The following is a 26,122-nucleotide window of genomic DNA, read 5'->3' on the forward strand; positions in this document are numbered from 1 at the left end:
GATTGAGACTGTGAGCCCCACATGGGGCAGGGACTGTGTCCAACCCAATTTGCTTGTATCCACCCCGGCACTTAGTACAGTGCCTTGCGCATAGTAAGCGCTTAACAAATACCACACACACGCAAAAGTTATCCATCAGTTGTTTTTATTGCATGCTTTACTGTGTGCAGAGCACTGTACTAAGGGCTTGGAGAAGGACAATATGACAGACACATTCCCTGCCCACAGTGACTTTACTGGGGAGACAGACATGAATATAAATAAATTACGATATGTGCATAAGTGCTTTGGGCCTGAGGCCGGGGAGAGGAATTAAGGGAGCAAGTCAAGGCTATGCAGAAGGGAGTGGGAGAAGAGGAAAGGAGGGCTTAATCTGGGAATACCCTGGAGGAGATGTGCCTTCCATAAGGCTTTGAAGAGAGGGGAGAGTAATTGTCTGTAAAATCAGGAACAGGGGCTGAGAAACTGCCCATCACCATACTCTGCACACTTGGTGACTAGAGATTGCCTCATGTCACATGGGGAAGTGAGTATCTGGAATTCTTGCCTCAGGGCTGCCAGCTTTCTGAAAAGACCCCACCCATATTAGATGACATTCCTGCAGAAATCCGCAAACAACCAGGGGACCTAATCCTCAGAGGTCTGCTTGAGCTTCTCCTCAACTGTATGGATCCCTGGAAAATTGCCCCAAGACTTCAAGGATGCCACGAGAATAATCATCTTTAAGAAGAGAGAGCTGACTGAGGAAGTTGTGGGAAAACTTTCCCTGCTTTCCATGACTGACAAGATTCTAGCGAGAGTCCTTTTGAACAAACTACTAAAAAACAAGGTCCACTTGATGCTATCTAAATCACAATGTGACTGTGGAACAAACCAAGGCACAGTGGATATGATCTTCACAGCATAGTAGATGCAGAAATTAATACCCTGACTGTTAATGTTCGATTTGTGGTTCTAATGAAGCACTCAACACCAACAGACCAGAGTTTGGCGAATTGCCAAACAAACTTGCCTGCCTTGAGTAATTCATCCAGCTTCTTTAAATACGATTGATTGATTGATTGATTGATTCTTAGTACCAGGAGGGGTTGGACAACCAAGTTAGTTGGAGCAGCCCTGTCTGACTCTTTCCCCATCCCTGATGGCGTTAAGAAAGGTTATGTGCCCGGTCTGGGCCCATTCAACCTGCTTAATGCCTCCACGCTCGACAGTGCAACAAGAGAGGCACAAGCTTGTGTCAGAATATGTAGCCGATCCACTGGTAAACTCTTTTGGCTCAACGTGCCACATGCATCATCAATTGATGTTATTTATTTAGTGTTTGCTGTGTGCATAGCACTGTACTAAGCACTTGGGGGAGTACAGTGCAACAGAGTTGGTAGACACGTTCCTTTCCCATAACAAGCTTACAGTCTAGAGGCCTCAAAGACTTTTGACGATGACGACCGTCAGCTCGTTGTGGGCAGGGAATGTGTCTGCACATGGTAAGTGCTCAATAAATACTATTGATTGATGGATTGATTTGAGACACTGGCCCAGGAGCTGCTATCTTGCAGATGCCACTGTTCGAGACATACCCAAGGAGACATGCAGGTAATTACGAATGGCTTTGCAGATGCCACACAGCCCTACGATCTGACAAGTCTGAAGTAAAAGGAAATCGTATTCCAGCCTGGAAACGCCCCCCGCAACTGAAGTTTTTCATCAGTAACAAAGAAGACCATCAGCGAATTCTGCTTAGGCAGTGTGCTGTCCAACAAGGCAAGGACAATAACAACCAAGATAGAAAACAGTAAAACAGGTCAGCCTTGACTTTGGAAGACTGAAAGCGAGTGGGGAAGCAACAGGGCATCAAGCTCATGCCAAGTGGCAGGTCTGCCTTCTCTATGGCTGTGAGACCCAAACCTATTCCAGAAGACCCAACTAACTTCTGGACCAGTTTCATCAGCATCACCTCCGAACCATACTGTACATCACACGGCAGGACAAGAAAATCAACCAGGGGTTCCTAGTCCACAGTCAGATTGCCAGCATTGAAGCAATACTCACAGCACCTAAGCTCTGCTGGGTGGGTCACGTGAGGAGAATGGATTATAGCAGAATACCCAAACAGCTGCCTTGTGGGGAACTGGAAAGGGACACACTCTCTCTCCCTTCCCCCCGTCCGTGTTCGTGTTTCTCTCTCTCTCTCTCTCTCTCTCTCTTTCTCTCTCCAAGAGGCAGAACAAACATTTTGAAGATGTGGAGAAGCACAGTTTCAAACCACATGACATAGCAACAGACCGTTGGGAGGTAACTGCAGCAGACCAACAAGCCTAGAAATCAAGCCAGAAATCAGAAGAGGGGTTGCTCTCCTAGAGCAAAGGCCTTGGGAAGATGGGGAGACAAGGAGACAGAGAAAAAAACAGAGACAGGCCCTTTGGGAGGGTGGGTCGGTCTTGCATCGTGCTTTTCAGGCCCATTTGTACATGTGGCTAGGATCTTGCAGTATTTACAGTATAGGGGCACTGTACTAAGTGCTTGGGAGAGGACAATACAACAGAATCAATGGACATGGTCCCTGCCAATCATGAGCCAAGACTGGGCTCTTCTGAGTAAATTGAAGTGGGGATCTCATCAAACCAACTTAACCCTCAGACTTGGGGAGGTTACAAGAGGACACCTTCTCACAATGCAATGGACACCCCACAAAATAAAGAGCAACAGGCAAGAATTGTGTGCATAGTCAATTTATAAAGAGATGGAACACTGTTCACAGAGCTTGCACATTCACTCAGATGTTAAGACCTGTGTATCTAACTAAGAAAATTACCCATGAACAACAGTATACAGTTGCATAATTTATTTGGGTGTGCACAATACTTATGACCTAATTCAATACTTATGACCTAATTTATATAGTTCATCCTCATCCTTTATAACATTTTTATATTTATGGGACTGCAAATTTGCTCATATGCAATAGGGCGGCAGTTTATTCAGGTAGGCTTAATGCACATCTGCATATTTACATCATTTACCTAACCATAATGTTAAATATTCCCAGGCCTGCACATTTCATTTTCAAAATGTGTACCCCTAAACAAGCATATTAAAATGCATAAGTTTATACATTGCACATATGTGCATAATCCATCACTAATTAAAAAGTTAGTTTGGGGTCTGTATATCTGCAAAGTGTATTCTTTTATAACAGTCTAAAAATGTGAAACGTGCTTGGGTGAGACTTGAATTTGCATAATTTGCATAGTTCCTATAGTTACCATAGAGTTAAATATGGCATGGCCCATCTCCTTAAGTAAAGTTATTCCTGTAGCGGCAACCTAAAATTTGCAGGGTTGGCATATCATATGCGTAGCTGAAACTTGCATAATTTCCAGAATTTGTTCAGAAAGGAAGATATTTCAGGATAACGTTTGATTTTCATTTTTTTTTAAATGGACAGAAATGAGCCTGAAATAGTAGTAGAAGACTCCCTCTCCTCCTTACTCCTGAGGTGTACCATAACAGACCTGATCACAAAGATGAGACATACAGGTTCCACAGAGAAAGGGTTATTTTGGTTTTTTGTGGGGGGTTTTAATGGCATTTAATTGCTTACTATGTTCCAGGCACTGTTGTAAGCGCTGAGGTAGATACCAGCTAATCAGGCTGGACACGGTCCCTGTCCCACATGGGGTTCACAGTCTTAAGCCCCATTTTCCAGATGAGGGAACTGAGGCCCAGAGAAGTGAAGTGACTAGCCCAAGGTCACCCAGTGGACAAGTGGCAGAGCTGGGGTTAGAACCCAGGTCCTTTTGACTTCACTAAGACCCGCTGCTTCTCCTGGTAGAGTAATAGCAAGAGATAGCAAGACACAGATGGGGAATGACAACCAGAATCAAGTTAGACTCTTCAGTCAAGCAGTGACATTTATTGAGCACTTACTGTGTGCGGAAGCTCCAGGCTGAGCACTTAGGAGAGTGTAGAACAATGGAGTTGGTAGACAAATTGCCCACCCTCAAGGAGTTTACAGTCTAGAGGGGACATTAAAATCGATTCTGGATATGTACATAAGTGCTATGTGAGTGAGAGTGGTATGATTGAGTGCTTCAAGAAAACAGATGATACTAATTGTGGTATCTGTTAAGTTCCTACTATGTGCAGAGCTGGGGTTAGAACCCAGGTCCTTTTGACTTCACTAAGTCCCGCTGTTCTAAGTGCTGGGGTAGGTACAAGATCATAGGTCCCACTTGGGGCTAGGAGGGAGAATAGATATTACATCTCCATTTTGGAGATAAGGGAAGTGAGGCACAGAGAAGGTAAGCGACTTGCCCTGAGGTCACAGAGCAGGCCTGGGTTCTTTCAGCTAGGCCACACTCCTTCTCTGCGTAGATCCAAGGGCATAGGAAACACAGAAGGGAGGGCGAATAGGGGTAATGAGGGCTTAGGGAAGGCCAGGTAGAGGAGAGCAGTGGTCTGTCGGATATGAAGGGGACAGGAGTGTCAGGGAGAAAGGATGTGGGCGAGATAGTGAAATCGAGTTACAGTGAGTAGGTTGATGGTAGAAGAGCAAAGCGTGCGGGCTGGGTTGCAGTAGATCAGTGAGCTGATGCAGGAGGGGGCGAGTTGACTGACCGCTTTAAAGCCAATGGTAAGGAGTTTGATGCGCAGGTAGGTGGGTAAACACAGGAGATTCTTGAGGAGCGGGGAGATGTGGACTGAGTGGTTTTGTAGAATAATGATCTAGGCAGCAGGGTGAAGCAACTCCAGCCGTTCTCCAGTTCCCAAAGACCCAAGTCCCAGAAATCAAATAGTCTAACCCTCAGATCCCTAGGATTTCTCTCTTGCCCGACAGACCTTCAGAGAAACCTTGATAATATCCATAAAGGGTACAACCACCTAAGAAGTAGAGACTGGTTACTCATGTCGTGAAAATCACACCCACAATCTGCAAACCTGGTCTATAGCCAATCAGGCCCCAGAGGGGACAGTAAGGCACCTGATTACTAGTCACCCATTTTAACAACTGGCCCACAGTTTAGACCCTAGACTGTAAGCTTATTCTAGGCAGGGAATGTGACTGTTTATTGTTGTAGTGTACGCTCCCAAGTGCCTGGTACAGTGCTCTGCACATAGTAAGTGCTCAGTAAATACGATTGAATGAATGAAGTTCTGCACTTTTGGCTCTCTGTCACTTAGACATCCGGGTCCATGGATTTTGGTGGGTTTTTTTATTATTTTTTAAGCACTTACTATTATGCCAGGCACTGTACTAAGCGCTGGGGTAAATACAAGCTAATCAGGTTGAACTCAGTCCGTGTCCCATGTGGGACTCACAGTTTTAGTCCCCAAGGGGCAGGGCCGGGATTAGAAGCAGCATGCCCTAGTGGGTAGAACACGGGCCTGGGAGTCAGAAGGACCTGCATTCTAATCCCGGCTCTGCCACTTGTCTGCTGTGTGATCTTGGGAAAATCACTTCACTTCTCTGTGCCTAAATTCCTTCATCTGTAAAATGGAGATTAAGATTAAGTGAACTCCACTTGGGACAGGGATTGTGTCCAAGTAAATGAACTTGTATCTACCCCAGCGCTTAGAACAGTGCCTGGCACATAGTAAGCGCTTATCAAATACCATTTTTTTTTAAAAAAAGGTCTTTCTGACTCTGAAGCCCAGGTTCTATCCACCAGGCCACGCTGCTTCTCTGGTCGGGTGTTATACCACGTCTTCCTGCTGCCATCTTCCATCTCATGGCTGATCCATGCTGGACACAGGGGTATGTTGCATCATTCCCTACCGGCTACGAAAGCTGAAAAGGAGGTTAAAGTTTGGGTATCCCTCCATATGTGGCAACTCACTCTGTGGCATTTCAGAATAACCAAATGTCTGAATTTGCAAACAAATGTGCATCTCTGGAATTTGAATCTAGTAATTACAGAATCAATGTGGTCTAGTGGATAGAGCCCAGGCCTGGAAGTCAGAAGGACCTGGGTTCTAATCCTTACTCAGCCACTTGTCTGCTGTGTGACCTTGAGCTAGTCACTTCCTTCCTCTGTGCCTCTGTTTCCACATATGGAAAATGGGGATTAAGAGCCCTGTGCGGTACAGGGACTGTGTCCAACCTGATGAGCTTGTATCTACCCTAGTGCTCAGTACAGTGCCTGGCACATCGTAAGCACTTAACGAATATCATAGAAAAGAAAGAAATGCTGCTGCCAAGTGGGAAGATGGGGAAAGAACAGAGAGAAGAAAAAGAATTAGCCGTATTGGGGAAGCTGGACGACGTGATGAGAATCTCCACTGTATTCCTGCTTCCCAGCCAGCATTCCCTTACCAGGAGATTGTTGCAAGGCCTAGAACCAGAGGTCCAGTCAAAGCAAAAACAAACCAAAGCCAAGGGTTGAGGGTCCTTTTTAGCAAGCAGCTTTTGTCGCCACTTCCTGCCGAGATGGCTTTGCCTGGGAAAAAATGATTTATGGAAGTCATTGGGGAAACAGAAGTCAGTAGATGGAGTGCCTCTATACCTTATGTCAAGGAACTCAAATCACCCAGGCAACTGAATGGAAGAAACTGCAACACCATTGAAGCCACCCTATCAATCAGCAAGAAAGCCTATCCGTCTCTAAGAACGGAGCCAATGAACAGGTGTCTCTGTGAGATACCGTCTTCCGGGCAGCCTGTAAGACTGGAGGTTCTGCCTGAATGGAGCACGTGAACACACGTGATGTGGTGAGATGCTAAGACGACCATTAATCACGCTTCAGACTCCACTGGGGCATAGAAGATGTAGTCTTTGCTGCATGTTGACTCAGGAGGAATGCAAGTGTTCTCTGCCGGGTCCATAAAACTTCAAAAAGTGGAGCTGACAACTTCTAAAAAGGTTTGGTATGATTCTTAGAGCAGAGATGATAATGATGGTACTTGTTAAGCACTTGTTAGAGAAGCAGCGTGGCTCAGTGGAAAGAGCATGGGCTTGGGAGTCAGAGGTCATGGGTTCAAGTCCCAGCTCCACCACATGTCTACTGTGTGACCTTGGGCAAGTCACTTAACTTCTTTGAGCCTCAGTTCCCTCATCTGTAAAAGGGAGATTAAGACTGTGAGCCCCACATGGGACAACCTCATCACCTTGTATCCCCCCAGTGCTTAGAACAGTGCTTTGCACATAGTAAGCGCTTAACAAATGCCATCATTATTATTATTATTACTTACTATGTACCAGGCACTGTATTAAGCACTGGGGGAGTTACAAGATAATCAGGCTGGACGCAGTCCCTGTCCTGTACAGGGCTCACCGTCTAAGCAGGAGGGAGTTGGATTTAATCCCCATTTTCAGTGCACATATCCTTTGGCTGTAGCTTATGTTTGGTTTGGTTTTGCTTTTATGGTATTCGTTAAGCACTTACTGTGTGCCAGGCATTGTACTAAGCACTGGGGTAGATACAAACTAATCAGGCTAGATTGGGTCTATATCCCACGTGGGTTTCACAGTCTAAATCCCCATTTTCCAGATGAGGGAACTGAGGCCCAGAGCAGTGAAGTGACTTGCCTAAGGTCACCCAGCAGGCACGTGGTGGAGCCGCGATTAGTACGCAGATCCTCTGGCTCCCAGGCCTGTGTTCCTCTCGCTGCGCCACGCTCCCTTCAGGAGATCATGGTACAGGGAGGATAAAAACCAGACAGCACCTAGCATTTGTGGGTAGCCGATATAACAGTGCAGCTAATGGATGGTCTTCACACATACACAAGCTGGAAAGGATTTAGAGATCGGCGCAGTTATTGTATGTTGCCCCCAAATCCGTAGGCTATTCTCTCGTATCTGAGTAATGAAGATCTACTTCTCAACCCAACCGATAACTCTGCCGTGGGTACCCATAGGTTGGGCTGGCTCAATTGCACGTGTGCAGATCTGTATATATGCCCTCCACTGATTCCTCCTCCCTTTCGAGACTTGACTACAAATAGGGGGAGAGCCTAAGATGACCGTGGCGCGCTCACCTACCAATTGACCACACCACTAGACTGTAAGTCATCGTGGGCAGCGAATGTGTCTGTTGTTGCGTGGTACTCGCCCAAGTGCTTAGTACAGTGCTCTGCGCACAATAAGCACTCAGTAAATATGATTAATTGGATCCTCTTTAGAGCCTCCAGAGGAGACGGAACAGATGTAGGTACATAGCCGACCACTCTCCTATCCTCCCCTCTCTCCTCCCGTCTCTCCCCCTCCCCTCAGGACAGAGAGTGATGAAAGCTAGGGTCAAGGCAGGATCAGAGCTCACCCCGGTGATACGTCTTCAAATTTGACGTATATAATGTGTGCATGTGTGCACATAACACATACCCTCAGTGCATGAAGAGAGTCATTTCTGAAGATCTCAGCGATGCATTCAAAAATACCACGAATTGTGGGAAATATACGTATTGGCGTAGACTTGCCTAGCAGAAACCTATCAAATTGACCCATACATGTTTATATTCTACAATTGCAATGGTTTTTTATGGGTTTTGAATGGATCCTCTGAGCATGAGTTTGTCAGGGATTGAAATTAGAAAATTATCTTGCATTTGAAGAGTGAATAAAAACGATACTTTTTTCCCTCCTGCTTATCACTGTCAGTCCTGCTTTCTTTTAAACTTATCTTCCATCTCTCTACTCTTATATTCACAGATTGAATTTTACAGATTTAAAATTTTTTCTACAGCATAAAGTCTCTGATTTGGGGTTTTTTTTTTTGGAATAGAATAAATTGGGCAGATGTTTCCAAGACTTTGGAATGGAATGGAAAAGTCAGTGAATACAGGGACCTGAACCTGGATATTTTGTACCTCTCAAGAAGCCACATACTTTTTAAAAAAAAAATTGCATTTGTTAAGCATATATTACGTGCCAGGCACTGTACTAAGTGCTGGGGTAGATATAGGCTAATCAGGTTGGACACAGGTCATGTCCCACATGAGGCTCACAGTCTTAAAATTCCTATTGTACAGATGAGGTAGCTGAGGCACGGAGAATTTAAATGCCTTACCCAAGGTCACACAGCAGACAAGTGGCAGAGCCGGGCTTAAAACCCAGGCCCTTCTTTCCACGAGGCTACACTTCTTCTGTACTTGGAATGGAATATCCTTCCAACAAAAAGAGAAAGAGAAAGCCAGTTTAAAAAGGACAGGATTATTTTGTCATCTGAAGGAAACCTGAATAGAATGAGCCTGAATGAAACCCAATGTATTTTTTTAAACCCAAATGAACTGCCAGGTAAAATTGAAGACAATGACAGCCTCATGAAAAGGAATTTGGAACCGGGAGTCAGGAGACCCAAGTTCTCATCCCAACCCTGTCACTGGCCTGCTGGGTGACCGTGGGCAAGTTATTTAACCTCTTTGGGTCTCAGGTTCCTCATATATAAATTGGGAATAAAATACCTGTTCTCCCACCTTTTTGACTGGGAATCCTGTATAGACCAACTCTGTTATGTTGTAATAATAATAATGATGGCATTTGTTAAGTGCTTACTATGTGCAAAGCGCTTAGTACAGTGCTCTGCACATAGTAAGCACTCAGTAAATACAATTGATTGATTGATAGATTGATCAGGGACTGTGATCAATCTCATTATCTAGTTTCTACCCCAGTGATTGACACAGAGTAGGCACTTAAGAAATCCCTTTAGCAATGCCATCGTCCATTCACTAAATACCATTTGGACAGTGATCTCTATTTTGATCATTCAGGTGGGAGAATCAGTTGCTGATGTATTCAAAGCCTAGGACCTAGGCCTCTTTCTATCCCTACCACTGACTGGCATAGTCACTTTGAGCAAGTGACTTAATTTCCTTTCTTTGGCATCTCTTATGGGAGGGGGTAATGATACTTTCATACTTCATAGGCCAGTGATGGCAAATGACTAACTAAATATTAGAAAACATTTGAAGAACAATGTCAGGAAAATAGCTCATGCTGGAAGAAAAGTAAGATACTTCCCACCCCATCCGAGATCACACATTTTTTTTTGAATGGTATTTGTTAAGCACTTACTATGTGCCAGACACTGTCCTAAGTGCTGGGGTTGATAGAAGCAAATCAGGTTGGACATGGTCCTTGTCCCACATGGGGCTCACAGTCTTAATCCCCATTTTACAGATGAGGTCCCAGAGGCACAGTGAAGTGCCCAAGGTCACGCAACAGACAAGTGATGAAGTCAGGATTAGAACCCAGGACTCCTGGGCCCGTGCTGTGTCCATGAGGCCATGCTGCTTCTCAAGCCCAGTTTACCTTTCTAATCTATTTTCACAGGCTCCTAGTCCCTGAAGACAAACCTTTTTATTTTCACTTTAAAACTTAGAAATCATTCTTGCTCCCTAAGAGATACTGATTACTGTTCAAAGGTAATGAAGACTGTTTCCTAAAAACATTCCTTGAGTGTATGTGGGAAAGTTTGGTGGATGCGCTGTCTTCTAAAAAGTCAAGGGCAGGTTTTCAAAATTTGGGGGGCTTTCAGTGGTGCTCTTGTCATCTGCCGTGACCTTGGAAAAGAGGAAACAAAATAGGACTCCCTAAGGTTATTATTGTTAAGCTATTGGAAAGATCCTTTCTTTCTAATCCATTTATATACGGAATCTGTTTAGTACTGGCTTGTGTCCCAGAATACCATTGGAGATAATGCTATTATACTTTCATTGAGTATTATCCTGGGAAAGTATTTATAAAAATGAACTCCGTTACACCCGCTGACCTGCTTTTTTTGTGGGGAGAGGGTGGGGATGAGGATTATGTTCGCTGAATGTCAATGAAGTACTGTACTTGTCGGAGCTGACACAAAGTGCTATAGTTAGGTTCTCTTTACACTGCGCAAACAGATTCCAGTTTTGAGCATGAAACCATTTGGAAGTTCAGGTCAGGCGCACACACTTGGCCTTATTAAACTGCAGCTATGAGCTCGGTTCCTACTGTGTTGAGTAACTTGATAACAGGTATCATAAATACCTTGGGATTAACTCAAAAGATTTTCCCCTTTCCCTCTGAACACTGTTTTAAGACTAGACTGTGAGCCCACTATTGGGTAGGGACTGTCTCTATATGTTGCCAACTTGTACTTCCCAAGCGCTTAGTACAGTGCTCTGCACACAGTAAGCGCTCAATAAATACGATTGATTAAGGAGAGCTTAGTAGTTTCCATCTACATTTTTTAAGTTTTATGACTTCCCAATATCAACTTTTCCAAATAGATTGTAAGAATTTGAAGCAATCCAAACCTCTGGTGCCCTGACTGATATCCCAGCGACATAATGGCCCTTTAAAGGAGCTGAATCTGTAGAGCATGGAAATTTTTAACTGGAGGTTCTTCATTAAAACCCACTGAATTATTGCCTTAGATACCAGTTAGCAATGGGATTGAGGAGATGGCATTGGAGGATATTCCTTCCTCCTGCCTGGAACTCTATCCCACTTCAGAACCACCAGACCCTAGTTTTCCCCATCTTTAATAATAATAACAGTGATGGTATTTATTAAGCACTTACTACGTGCCAAGCATTGTTCTAAGCACTAGGGCGGATATATGGTAATGAGGTTGTCCCACGTCAGGTTCACTGTCTTAATCCTCATTTTACAGCTGAGGTAACTGAGGCACAGAGAAGTTAAGCGGCTTGCCCAAGGCCAGATAACAGACAAGTGGCAGAGCAGGGATCAGAACCCACCTTCTCTGATTCCCAAGCCTGTTGTCTTTCCACTAAGCCATTCTGTTTCCTTAAAAAAGCCCTTCTGAAATCTCCCCTCCTCCAAGGTACTTTCTATGATTAATTTTTCTTAATAATTAATAATAATGGTATTTCCTAAGCACTCATTACTAAGCGCTGCGGGGGAATACAAGCAAATCAGGTAGGACACAGTCCCTGTCCCACATTGGGCTCACAGTCTTAATCCCCATTTTGCTGATGACGTACTTGAGGCCCAGAGAAGTGAAGTTAATTCCCCAAGGTGTCACAGCAGACAAGTGAAGGAGTCAGGATTCAAACCCAGGACCTTCTGACTCCCAGGCCCAGGCTCTATCCACTAGGCCATCCTACTGCTTCTCCCCAGGGTACATCCTCCCAGTTATCATCTCAGCACCTTCCCACTTGGAACTTCTCCCTGCCCTTTTGTACATATTAACTTCCATACCCTGCTGTTTGAGCTCATAATGATAATGCTTATGATGGTATTTGTAAAGTGCTTACTATGTGCCAAGCACTCTACTAAACACAGGGTAATCAGGTTGGAAAGGGTCCCCATCTCACGTGAGGTTCACAATTTAAGGCGGAAAGAGAACACTTCTACTTTCTCCCTGTAAATATTATGGATAGGTCTGTTCTCTAGTAACAGTAATTGTGGTATTTGTTAAGCAGTTACTACTAGGTGCCAAGCACTGCATTAGATTGTAAACTCTAAATCGATTGTACTCTCCCAAGTGCTTTGTACAGTATTCTCACATAGTAGGCACTCAGTAAAGACTCTCGATGGATTGATTAATGTTACTTCCACTTTGTAGGTCTGCTACACTAATCTTCACGCATTTCTTCACTTGATCGATAGTTGGTGGGTAAAAACCTGGTTGTCGGACTTTGTTGAGCCAAACCCTTCAAGACAGTGATGGAGTTTTCTACTGCCATATTGACTCACATAATTACCGCTGCCAAATAATATCCCAACCCCACTTTTTGAGGAGGAAGTTAAAGATTGTTTTTTCTTGTACTGCATAATTGTAAGCAGTGGTAGCAGTTTGCATCAGGGTAGGAAGGAGGAGATGGGTCAGATGCAGCTACAGAGTGGGGGTCTCCCTGCTGGGGAAGGGAGTTTGTTTCTTCCTGCAATCTGGGATAGGAAGTGGAGAAAGGTGGGGGGAAGAGAGAGAGAGAGAGAGAGAGAAGAGAGAGAGAGAGAGAGAGAGAGAAGAGAGAGGAGAGAGAGAGAATGAATGTAGATTTGATCCAGAGCCTGTTGTTTGTAGTACTTGGAAGAGGGCAATAGAACTGCGCCACAGTCTCGAGGGCCTGCTAACCTTTCTATCCCTTCACCCTGCCTGACATACTTTTTTTTCCCTTCTCCTCTTTATTCTCCTGCTCTCCTTATTGCTTGACTTTATTTTTCTATGGCCCTATGTAATAGCCCCACCCCTGTTTTTCATGTTGCAAAAGTGATGCCCAAACTGGCCTGATAGGTGAGTAAGTATGGTATATGTTTTCTATATGGTATATATTGAGAAGCAGCATGGCCCAGTGGAAAGGCCACAGGCGTGGGAGTCAGAGCACCCGGGTTCTAATCCCGGCTCCACCACTTGTCTACTGAGTGACCTTGGGCTAGTCCCTTCACTTCTCAGGGCCTCAGTGCCCTTATTTGCAAAATGGGGATTCAGTCCCTGTTCTCCCTCCTACTTACACTGTGAGCCCCATATGGGACCCGATGATCTTGTTTTTACCCCCACGCTTAGTACAGAGCCAGAAACATAGTAAGCGCTTATCAGGTACCGCAATGGCCATATACATTTAAAAGATCATCTTAGCGCTTTGTCACCCTGCACACCTTTGGCAGAGCCAAGAAAAAGACAGGTGTGTCCTTTAGTGTCCTTCTAGACTGTGAGCCCACTGTTGGGTAGGGACTGTCTCTATATGTTGCCAACTTGTACTTCCCAAGTGCTTAGTACAGTGCTCTGCACACAGTAAGTGCTCAATAAATACGGTTGATTGATTGATTTGGTAAACAACTTCTGAGTGCCCACTCTGTGCAGCCCATTCTGTAATTGGTGGTGAAATGCTCATCGAGAGCACTGAGGAATACGGCCTGTGAATACTTAACTGGGGTTTCGTTGGCCCTTTTCCTGCTATAAAATGTCAATTCAGGAAAACAGACTTGTATGATCATACCCAGCTGGCATATCGAGCTAGACCGTCAGCTCGTTACGTGTGCGTGCACACGTGCCTGGTATCTTAAAACCTGTTCTACCTCAAGTGCTATTGAAACTTTGCTAACTTGGGAGTGATTTAAATTTTGGGTTAAAGTTTAGTTTTTAAGCACCGAAGTCTAGCCATTTCCAAGTATGACCAGTGGATTGAGTGTATTTGAATGTCAGTAGACTTGCCCCACAAAAAACAACCATAGTCGAGTTACTATTTGAAGATAAATCAGTGAAAACATATATGGAATCCATTCCTTTGGCTAACGCTTTTGTTTCTTTCAACAGGGTCAGCTTTATGTAGCTACCACATAAGTCCTTCTGCCTACATGTCAGATCTGTCGGCCTTAAAACTATGTCCTAAACTCCCAGTTCCAGAGAGGTAAATTGTGCTATTATATCTGTTCACTGTTATTTTTTATATTATACGCGGATTTTTGAAAAGGGTAATTTTTTTGTTCAAAAAAACAACTGGTAAATTCATATGCAACATTTGTATTATCCAGAATGCATTGCTTATTCTATGAAATGGAAGTCTCCTATGTTAAGATAGCATGCTATATAAAAAATTTTAATCCAAGATTCTTGTCCAGAAAAAAAAACGTAATCTCTGCATATAGCAAGATAGCATCAACTTCCAGTTTTTATTCTTTAGTTCCCATACTGTTATATTTAGGTTCAGTACTGGAGGGGGATGGGTATTATAACTCAGATATATTTTTATTTTTTAGTGATAGTTAAGCACTTACTATGTGCCAGATACTGTACTAAGCGCTGGGGTAGATACAAGCTAATCAGGTTGGACACAGTCCATGTCCCACATGGGGCTCACAGTTTTAAACCCCATTTTACAAATGAGGTAATTGAGGCACAGAGAAGCGAAGTGGCTTACCCAAGGTTACACAACATACGAGTGGCAGAGCCGGGGTTAGAACCCAGGGCCTGGCTCTTTCCACTAGGCCATGCTGCTTCTCAGATTAAAAACTCAATGGAAAAACTCAAGATATTCAATCAGTGGTATTTTTTGAGTACTTACTTTCATTCATTCAATCGTATTTATTGAGTGCTTACTGTGTGCAGAGCACTGTACTATAACTCTGTTATCTTGTACTCTCCCAAGCGCTTAGTACAATGCTCTGCACACAGTAAGTACTCGATAAATAAGACCGATTGATTGGGTCAGTGGCGAGATGAGATTGAGGTATAGCGAGTAGACTACAGCATGGCTCAGTGGAAAGAGCCTGGGCTTTGGAGTCAGAGGTTATGGGTTCAAATCCCGGCTCCACCAGTTGAAAGCTGTGTTACTTTGGGCAGGTCACCTCACTTCTCTGGGCCTCAGTGACCTCATCTGTAAAATGGGGATTAAGACTGTGAGCCCCCTGTGGGACAACCTGAACACCTTGTTACCTTCCCAGTGCTTGGAACAGTGCTTTGCACATAGTAAGTGCTTAATAAATCCCATCATTATTATTATTGAGGAGCAAAGTGTGAAGGCTGGCTTGTAGTAGGAGAGGAGCGAGGCGAGGTAGAGAGGGGAGCGCTGATTTAGGACCTTAAAGCAGATAATAAAGCATTTCTGCTTGATGCGGAGGTGGATGGACAACTATTGGAGGTTTCTGAGGAGTGGGGGAATGAGGGCAGAATGAGTTTTTAGAAAGATGATCCGGGCGGCGGAGTGAATTATGGACTGGAGAAGGTGGAGGTGAGAATGTCGGTGAGGAGGTTGATGCAGGAACTGAGGTGGGATTTGACAAGTAGCAGTGGTGGTAATAGTGATGGTATTTAAGAAAGCGATTGTTGTGTGCGGAGCCCTGTACTAAGGACTGGGTGGGTCCCACCATATACAGGTGGGACTCAGACATGGTCCCTGTCTGTCAGGGGGTTCACAATCTAAAAATAAAAAGGGGGAAAGGGAAGTGGTGACAGTTATATAAGGAGCGATAACACACTAAGCCAACATAAAGAAGTACCATGGCTTAGTAGAAAGAGCACGGGCTTGGGAGTCAGGGGACATGGGTTCTAACCTCGGCTCTGCCACTTATCTGCTGTGTGACTTTGGGTGAGCCACGTCACTTCTCTGTGCCCCAGTTACCTCATCTGTGAAATGGGGATGAAGACTGTGAGCCCCACGTGGGACAGCCTGATTACCTGAAGCAGCGTGGCTCAGTGGAAAGAGCATGGGCTTTGGAGTTAGAGGTCATGGGTTCAAACCCCGGCTCCGCCAACTGTCAGCTGTGTGACTTTGGGCAAGTCACTTCACTTCTCTGTGCCTCAGTTTCCTCATCTGTAAAATGGGGATTAAGACTGTGAGCCCCCCTAGGGACAACCTGATCACCTTGTAACCTCTCCAGCGCTTAGAACAGTGCTTTACACATAGGAAGCGCTTAAAAAATGCCATCATTATTATTATATGTGTAGAACACTGTAGTTGGGAGAGTACAGTACAGCAGAGTTGGCAGACACATTGCCTACCCAACATGAGCTAAAAACGGGTCTTGTCTTAGTGAACTAGTTTCTGATAGCTGATTTTTTCTGTATTAAAATAGAAAAATCTGGTAGGGAACAGGTTCTCCTTGTAGTTGCCACTGGCTATATATTATAAATTATTTATTTATATCAAAGTCTGTCTTCCCCTCTGTGGGCAAGGAACTTGTCCACTGTTTCTGTTGTATTCTCCCAAGTGCTTAGTACAGTGCCCTGTACATAGTAAACTCACTATAAATATGATGGATAGATTGATCAGGCAGGCTGAACAAATTTCACGGATTCTACATACAGTTTGATGGTGCTAACAATCACACATTAGCCTGCGAATGATAGAAGAATTTGTTATCGACTCTTGTGGTTGCAATTCAGGATCATAGGACTCTAAAGCATTAAGATGCACTGTGCAGATGGTATTTGCATGCCCTGGAATAGGCAGTTATCAACCTTGGAGTCAAGTCAGGGAGAAATAAAACAATTTAGCAGGGAAGATGAAAGACTCAGAGAAAGAACAAGTTTAGAGTAGTGGAACCATAGTTGTCGCTAACCTTTTTCCAGAGGTGCTCAGACATACAAAACAGGATGTGAAGGAACAAATTAAAGGAATGATAATAAAGTTTACTTGTACAGTGAGGACACTGAGAAGCAGTGTGAACTAATGGAAGGTTCATGGACCTGGAAGTCAGAGGATCTGGGTTCTAATTCTGAGAACCCAGAGAACCAAAGTGACTTGCCTAAGGTCACACAGCAGGCAAGTGGCGGAGCCAGGATTAGAACCCAGGTCCTCTGGCACTCAGGCTGTATCCACTAGGCCACTCTGCTTCTCAGTGTGACATGTTTGGTAACTAGACTGCAAATTCTTAAGTGCTTGTTAAGATTTGGAATAACGTAGTAGAGACAAAGCATTTTAAATTTTTTATGGTATTTGTTGATCACTTACTATGTGTCAAACACTGTTCTAAGTGTTAAACACAAGTTTATCAGGTTGGACACACTTTACAGATGGCTTGATGAGCTGGGTCAATCTGGACTAGGCTGGACTGGTATTATTACTGTATGCAGAGCACTGTACTGAGTGCTTGGAAGAGGACACTGCAACAGAGTTGATAGACCTGTTCCTTGCCCACAACGAGCTGTACTCAGCGCTTGGGAGAGTACAGTACCACAGAGTTGGTAGGCCATGACCCCTGCCGTCAAGGAGCTTACAGTCTTTCTCCACTTCCCTAAACTCCCTACCTCCAAAGGACATCCCAATCTGGTGTGCACACTCATTCATTGTCAGTCATATTTATTGAGTGCTTACTCTGTGCAGAGCACTGTACTAAGCGCCTGGGAGAGTACAATACAACAATAGACAAATCCCTGCCCACAATGGGCTTACAGTCTTTCCCACCATATTACTCGCTCCAGGGCATATTACTGGCCCTGGAGCCCCCACTCCACCATGGACAAATCCCAAATATTAAGTGTTTAACACATATCACATATCATTATTATTATTAGACCCCACTTCATTCTGGACTTGTTCCTGTCATGTTCCCTCTATCTTCTCACCATCACCGAGACCTAGCTCTCTACCAATGACATTGCAACTATTTTGTCTCTCACCTGAGGAGGTGTCACCCCCTGTCACATACCCCTGATTTACTGGAAAAGGTGAAGGGGGTCAGGCTACTGTTCACCCCCCCCCCCCCATGCACACCCCAAAACACACACACAACACCACACTTACTTTCTCTTCATTTGAAGTCCAATATCATCTGCCTCTACCACACAGTATAGCTATTAATTGCCATCAGCTCCTCCTCTCCTGGTCCCATCTCTGCATTTTTTGGGGGTGGATTCAACCCTTTTTTTCTTCCCCTTCTATCTGTCACGAACAGGGATCCATGTTGATGATTCTGCTCACATCCCCAACCACCCACTTCGACACCCTCTGCTGACATCCTGCTTCATCCCACATCAACCACACACCCAACTGGATACACCCTGGACCACATTAGAAGCATGCTCTATTACACATCAAGTTATGTTCTGTGAAACTGTGATTGCTCTGGGGATGGTTTTAGTGTGGGGTACATTTTTACCTAGGCTTGCATATTAAGAATTAGGACTGGTTTTAGACCTCCTGGAAAAGTAATATGGAATTTCTTTACATGCTCTATACTGAAATGATAAACATCACTAAAATCTCGTTTAATTTTTATTGAAGTTATTCAAAGTATAACATAACAGGATTAAGGGAGGTGTTTTTACTGGAGGCTACAGGAGGAGAAGTTGTTCTGCCGACTTTGGTGGTGGTTTTTCTATTTTAGTGAAGAATTTGTCCAACATAGACTCAATGCTAATAATAGTACTACTTTGTGGCATTGGTTGAGCACTTATTATTTGCCAAACATTGTACTAAGCACTGGGGTAGATACAAGAGAATCAGGTTGAACACAGTCCCTGTTCTACACAAGGCTCATGATCTAATGGGGGGGGAGAACCCCCATTTTACAGATGAGGAAATGGAGGCACAGAAAAGTTAGATGACTTGCCCAAATTCACCCAGCAGCCAAGAGACAGAGGTGGGTTTAGAATCCAGGTCATCTGACTAGGGCACGCTGCTTTAGCAGGTTAATTTCTTCAGGACTCCTTTGAAGGTTCTCTCTTCACTCCTACTTGTAAATTAATCTCTTCTTGGAAACTGGTGTAAGACTTTGTAATTTCAAGATTCTAGCTAGTGGCAGAAAAAGCCTAGCTACTCTTTCATCACTTTGGGTAACTTGCAATCAGACATTGGCTTCTCACAGTTCAATGAGGTCCTCAATGGATAGCAGTTTCTTCAAATTAGATGCAGTTAACTCATCAACACCTGTATCATCCATTTCTAAGTTAAGCCGTCTGCCCAATTTAATAATTTCTTTGATTATCTGCTCAGAGGTCTCTTCTAAGCCTTGAAAGTTTGACGCAAACTGTGAGCAGAGCTTTCTCCAAGATTTATTCAGTGGTGATTGCTTAATTTCAGCCCCATGGGGGAAGAGTGGGGAGAGATCGACAGGCCTGTAGCATTCTGTGGGAACTTTGGGGCTGTCTCGGGTAAATCATTAAACAATAGAAGTTGTACATCAGGATGGGTTTTTATAGGTTTTTTTTTATGGTATTAAGTGCTTACTATGTGCCAGGAAATGTACTAAGCACTGTTACAAGCTAATCTGTACACAGTAAGCGCTCAGTAAATACGATTGAATGAATGGACACAGTCCCTGTCCCACATAGGGCTCACAGTCTCAATTTCCAATTTACAAATGAGTGAACTGAGGCACAGAGAAGCGAAGTGACTCACCCATGGTCATACAGCACACTAGTTGCAGAGCTGGGATTAGCAGGGTTCTTCTGACTCCCAAGGCTGAGCTCTGTCCGCTAGGCCACACTACTTGTCTACAGGGCACCATTTCTAACTCTGACTCTTCAACCATAACCTCCTCACCTACCACCTCCCTCATACCCTCAAATTATCATCTGCCTCCACAGAGACCCTCTCCACTTGTCTTCATACTTTGAATGCTTTAAATGAAATGAATAATAATAATAGTAATTGTGGTATTTGTTAAGTGCTTACTATGTCCCAAGCACTGAACTAAACACTGGGGTAGAGACAAGATCATCAGGTCCCAGACGGGGCTCACAGTCTAAGTAGGAGAGAGAACCTGTATTGAATCCCCATTATGCCGATGAGGGAACTGAGGCACAGAGCAGTTTAGTGACTTGTTCACGGTCACACAGCAGGTATGTGGTGGAACTGGGATTAGAACCCAGGTCCTCTGAGTCCCTGGCCCGTGATTTTTTTGCTACTTTGCAACGTGACAGGTTTGGTATCGAAATTTTCCATTAATAGACTTGCACTATGCTCATTCATTGAACCAGAAACACTTATAATGTCAGTCCCACACAAATAAAAACTGATCGCACGCTGGATTTTCAAGAGTACCGTTTATGCAAGGAGGTACAGAAGGTCAGCTGTATCATCTCATTTTAAATTATCTCAGAATGTACCGTTTAGTAAATGTAAAGACAAGGAAGTCTTGTGATTACTGAGATTCTTATTAGGAAACTACTCACCATGAGAAAGTCATCTCTAATGAGAAGGACCTTTTTTCCTTTAGACAATATCTATTTTTGAGGCAAGAGGGTACTTAAGGTTTAATCTTGATTGTATTTCATTCAAATATAAAACACACGCCTCGCTTGCTTGCTATGGTTACTATTGACTTGACACCAATAGCAGAATATCATTATGACCATCACCAAACAGATAGTCTGGGCTAATCGGAAGCCTCATAATTTCAAATTGCCTATCAATTTTAAGGAAGCGTGACTCCAGTCACAATTTGTCAACTTTTTCTGTGGATAATCATCCAATTACTATGTGCAATCTTTTATGTTCTTTAAAGAGTTTGTGGTGTAAGAAGGAAAAGAGGAAATCCAGGACAACTATTGCTCACCAGAACATTTTGAAAAATTAGAGGTATAGGATTCTGAGAAGGCAACTCTCTCTCTCTTCAAACCAGGCTGTCTGATCCTAGGTTCTCTATAAATTGAAAAATCTCAAAGGATTAGAATATACTGTTCCTATCCCATTGGAATTTGTCACTCTAATTATGCTTAGACACTGGAAAAATTCCAAAGATTAAAGGAAAATTGCCTATGAGGTAAAAAAAATATGCTAATAATGAAAAAATGAATTATTTCATAATAATTCAATATGCTGGTATATCCTACACAATAGAATGGATACCTTGGTGTATAAGGTGCAGTAACATTCCATGGAAAGTACCAGGCATGGAATGAATGTGTATGTCAATTGCCAGAAATTTTAAAATGCTTTAGACACCAGCAAATAAGGGTCACTGCCGTGTTGAGAAAGCAGAACTCCAGCAACTTCTTTCACCACTGCATCACAGAGGAAAAATAAAATTGTATTTGAAAAATTACCTTGTAAAGACTAGGTCCATCAAGAGGGCAATATATAGAATTTATTTTATAACAGCCCTAGCTCCCATATCCTGTCTGCTCCCAAATACCCCTACTTTTGCCAAAGACTTTATTCCTACTCTGAAGACTTCTTCTTTGAAAATTTTGAAAACAATTCTATAAAATTGGTTCTTAAAAATACCTTTAAAGTCTTTAAAAATCTAGCCCATTCTTGAATTCCAATTGGCTTCCTCTATTGCCCTTCTCAGTCACCCCTAGTTTGTTCCCCTCCAAAGCAACTGTAAGTTTTGGCTTTTCCAGAAAATGTTAGTTCTGATTGTTATTTCCCTTGGCATTCCAATTATAATCATAACAGACACAGTTCCTGCCCCACATGGAGCTCACCTCTATAAGTTAGGATCCCCATCTCCTAAATGAACAAGGCAGATACCGATGAGTTAATTTCATCACATTCATAGGCATTGTTGTCCACTGAGGTTAAATATCTTGTCTTATGCCGCCGAGTCATTTCCAACCCATAGCAACGCCATAGACACATCTCTCCCAGAACACCCCGCTCTCCATCTGCAATTGTTCTGGTAGTGTATCCCTAGAATTTTCTTGGTAAAAATACGGACGTGGTTTAACATTGCCGCCTCCCACGCAGTAAACTCGAGTCTCCACCCTCTATTCTCTCCCGTGCCGCTGCTGCCCAGCATGGGTGAGTTTTGATTTGTAGCAGATCACCTTCCACTTGCTAGCCACTGCCCAAAGTAGGAATGGAATGGATATGCCTCTGCTTGACTCTTCCTCCCATTGCTGAGACTGGTAGAGTACTGGACACTCTCCAGGTGTGACCCTGAGAGGGGAGAGGTTAAATATACACCCGTTATAAAAGGCCTAGGTTGGCTTAACCGTGTGCTCTTTTGTATAAATACAATGAAATTGTAAAGTGCTGCTATATTGTACTCTCCCAAACACTTAGTACAGTGTTCTGCACATGGTAAGTGCCCGATAGATACCATTGGTTGACAGATTGACCTCATTGCACTTTGAGACTCCATTGCATCATTGCAAGACGCTGAAACAGATGAAGTAGTAGTTACGCTTTCTTCACCACTAGCTAAAATCTTGAAATTGCAAGCTCGGCCTCAGTTTTCAAGGGAGCAGAAAATATCTCCTAGATTATCTTAGAACTTCCATCCATTTTGTCCAAGCGCTTTTGCAACATTGCATCCAAATACTGCATTTTTCTACATTTCTGCCATCACTCCATTTTTGGGGGGGTTAACTTTGTCTGTGTTTCCACCAACTTTCATATTTTATATTGCTCTCAATGTTCCAAGCATACTAAGTGCTGGGACAGACAGAAGATAATCAGGTTGGACACAGCTCCTGTCCCATATGGGGTTCACTGTCTAAGAGGGAGAACATGTATTTGGGCTTAAATCATTTTACTGGAGAGGAAACCGAGGCACCAAAAAGTGACTTTCCCTTGCAAGTCGGGGGATTGGGGTTATAACCCAGGTCCTCTGTCTCCCAAGCCCATGCTCTTTCCACTCCCTGTGACTGGCGAATCAGTGATAACCTAACAGGGACCAGCTACCAGTTAGATGATTTTGATGAACCTTCTTCTTTCTTCTTTAAGGTATCTTAAGTGCTTACTATGTGCCAAGCACTGTACTAAGCACTGAGGTAGATAAAAAGTCATCATGTTGGCCACATTCCCTGTCCCTCATGGGGCTCCCAGTCTTAATCCCCATTTTTCTAGATGAGGTAACTGAGGCACAGAGAAGTGAAGAGACTGGCCCAAGGTCACCCAGCAGACAAGAGGCAGAGATGAAATTTACTGTGGGAGGTGCTGTAGTAGCAGTGTTTATTAGTGCCAGTTTGGTGCAGTTTATAGGTGCTTGGGTGGTACAGAATAATAAAGTGACTTGTTCTGCTGGCTAGGTTTCCAGTATCTTTAGAAGGAAAATGAAACCTGAAAACTTAACCTTTAACTAGACTTGTAGCCGAGACTCTAACCTAATCAGATTAGAGAGCTAAATCTTAGACAAACAACAGAGTTCAGTAGATAATGGAGGTAGCCGGGCCCAGCATCTTAATGGGGCTATCCAGTGAATTGTAGCTTGGAGGCTGGTAGGGGCTTTGAAATAATTAGTCTCCCTGAGCCGTGAGAGAAGGAAGAAAACCAATATGATGCTCTGCTGCCAGGCTAGAACTCGATATAACCCTATCTCGCCGCCAAACTCTCGCCCACGTCCTGGAATGCCCTCCCTCTTCCTAGCTGGCAATTACTCACTTGCCCTTCAAAACCTTATTGAAGGCACATCTTCAAGAGGCCTTCACAGATTAAGCCCCCACCCCCGTTTCCTCTTCTCCCACTCCCTTCTGCATCACCCTGACTTGCTCCCTTTGTTCTTCCCTGCTCCCAGCCCCATAGCCCCATAGCACTTATGTACATAGCTGTCATTTATTTATTTATAGTAATGTCTGTCTCCCCCTCTAGACTGTTAGCTCGTTGTGGCCAGGGAATATGTTGTTATATTGCAGTCTCCCAAATGCTTAGTACAGTGCCCTGCACACAGTAAGCGCTCAATAAATACAATTGATTGATTTAAAAAAAAAACTTGTGGCCTATTAATAGCCTGGAGGTTGATGAACAAAACAATACTTTTAGAAGCCCATGTAAAATGTGTCACAGCGCCAAAAAACAAAAAGCAGGCAACCAAGCAGGGTGATAGACCATTTAGAGGGAAAAATTCATCCTTCAGTATATTAAATTGGGTGATTTTTCCATTCCTTTTTATTAGCTAAGGCAAAGTAATAATATAACTCGGAAACTCATATTGGACATATTGCAAGCTCTTTTGAAGTACACATAAGTATTCTCCCTACTTTTCAGCAACGGAAAGTAAAGGCATGAAATTGAAATGATTTATTCCAGTTTGCACAAAGAGTTAGTTGCATTACTGGAAATATAGAACCCTTGGTGCTTGACACCCAGTCCAGTAATTCTAACTGTTAATGTGATCCAAAAAGAGCATCCGTTTTCTCTATGAGAGCAAGAGACATTAGCCTCATTCACAGACTTAGGTGGTGAAAATGAGATGGGCATTTTGAAAAACTGTTTAGAAAATTGCATTTGACTTGTTTAATGTGTTTGCCGACAAGGGTTTTGTGTTGTCTGAACATTTTAATAGCCTGACTGGTACTTAATTCATGCATGCCTGAGCATGTATTTGCACATACATAGTTGGGCGTGCTTTTCTGCTCTCTACCTTCACGTGAATCTGAGACCACTAAAGAAATTGATCTGACCGTAGCAAACTGTCAGAGCAGATTTCAAATATTTGCGTGATCTACTGAAGAAAACATTCTGCAGAGGGGCTGAGTGCTTCATTTGTGAGGGTGTATGCTTTTATGCAGTTGTATTATCTTCTCACCGAATTATTAGTCAGAAATTCAGTCTCAAGTCAGGGAAGGAGAGAGTTCCAAGTTGGTTTATCATCTCTAACTTGGTTGTCAGATATCTAGGCAGACGTAAGCCTCTGGTTTTGCTTTTAGTCTGGTTCTTTGTGTGTGTTTTTTGTTGTTGTTTTGTTGTTGTCGTTGTTGTGGTTTTTATTTTCAGATGGGGAGGGTAATATCGTCTGTTGGAGCATGCACTCCACCCTCTTTTTAAGGTTTTGTAGTCATCCTCACTGTAGCCGCACCTCTCCATTAAAGTCCCAGCTCCTGGTTTCCTGTACTAGTTTGATAAGGGTGGAGTGTATTGCATCCATTCACCTTTCATTTGTGTGTTTGATGTGGCATTTATATTAAGTAGGAGTAATTTTTTTTCTGATTTTTTTTTCTTGTGTCACCAGTGCACCTATTCCATTCTTCCATCGCTGTGCTCCTGTGAACATTTCCTGCTATGCCAAGTTTGCAGAGGCCCTGATCACCTTTGTCAGTGACAATAGTGTCTTACACAGGCTGATTAGTGGAGTAATGGCCAGCAAAGAAATTATAATGGGACTTTGCTTGTTATCACTAGGTAATTGTTTTTATCCTTACACTGTGACTACAAACCGGTAAACAGTTCTTTAGGAAATTTGCAGAATGCTTGTCTTCACAAAGCCAAAATAATTATTTCAGAATAAATACAATTGTATTCTGAAATACAGTTTTCCACTCTCCTTTTGTGGAGAGGGAAGGGTGTTTGACCAAGCTCTGATGATTTGAAACCACGGATATTTGGGGCGGGGATGTTCTAGAAGCTGCTGTTCAGTAGTAGCACTGCATCCATTGTACAAGCTTCATTTTCAGTCTCATTTCAGTAATTGCTTCCAAAGGGGAGAGGGAAAAAAAAGGGCAATGTATTGTGCATTACAAGCCGAGGATATTGGATTCTAAGTATACTTGAGCCATTCAGAAATATGAAAGAATAAGGAAGTTTTCACCTGTTGCATTCAGGTTTTCTGGTCAGTAGATAAGGGTCACGTCAGTAGATGTTAACCACTTCTTTTTTGAACTCTAAACTCTGTGCGTTAAAGTGAAAATGTACGTGGTTGTATACGATGCCAAATTCCACAGCCCCTTACTCGGATCATAGTGTTACAAGATGTCAGTTTTTTTTTTTTTTGATGGCATTTATTAAGCGCTTACTATGTGCAAAGCACTGTTCTAAGCGCTGGGGAAGTTACAGGGTGATCAGGTTGTCCCTCGGGGGACTCACAGTCTTAATCCCCATTTTACAGATGAGGTAACTGAGGCACAGAGAAGTGAAGTGACTT

At 43.4% G+C, this 26,122-nt stretch overlaps 1 protein-coding gene and 1 non-coding gene across 4 annotated transcripts in view; one reads left to right on the forward strand and one right to left on the reverse strand.

Moving 5' to 3' along the window:
• SLC44A1 (solute carrier family 44 member 1) overlaps window positions 1-26,122 on the forward strand; it is a 128,965-nt gene that overhangs the window by 70,212 nt on the left and 32,631 nt on the right. For all 3 annotated transcript variants that reach the window (XM_038769503.1, XM_038769502.1, XM_038769504.1), the window contains 2 exons: window positions 14,190-14,283; window positions 25,214-25,383. In XM_038769503.1, coding sequence (XP_038625431.1) covers window positions 14,190-14,283; window positions 25,214-25,383 — 264 coding nt within the window. The remainder of the gene's footprint in view (window positions 1-14,189; window positions 14,284-25,213; window positions 25,384-26,122) is intronic.
• LOC119948514 lies at window positions 22,073-22,210 on the reverse strand. Its single transcript, XR_005456905.1, has one exon. It is a non-coding gene; the product is annotated as a small nucleolar RNA SNORA7 (small nucleolar RNA).

Source organism: Tachyglossus aculeatus, chromosome X4 (assembly GCF_015852505.1).
Source record: "Tachyglossus aculeatus isolate mTacAcu1 chromosome X4, mTacAcu1.pri, whole genome shotgun sequence".
NCBI classification, from domain to species: domain Eukaryota; kingdom Metazoa; phylum Chordata; class Mammalia; order Monotremata; family Tachyglossidae; genus Tachyglossus; species Tachyglossus aculeatus.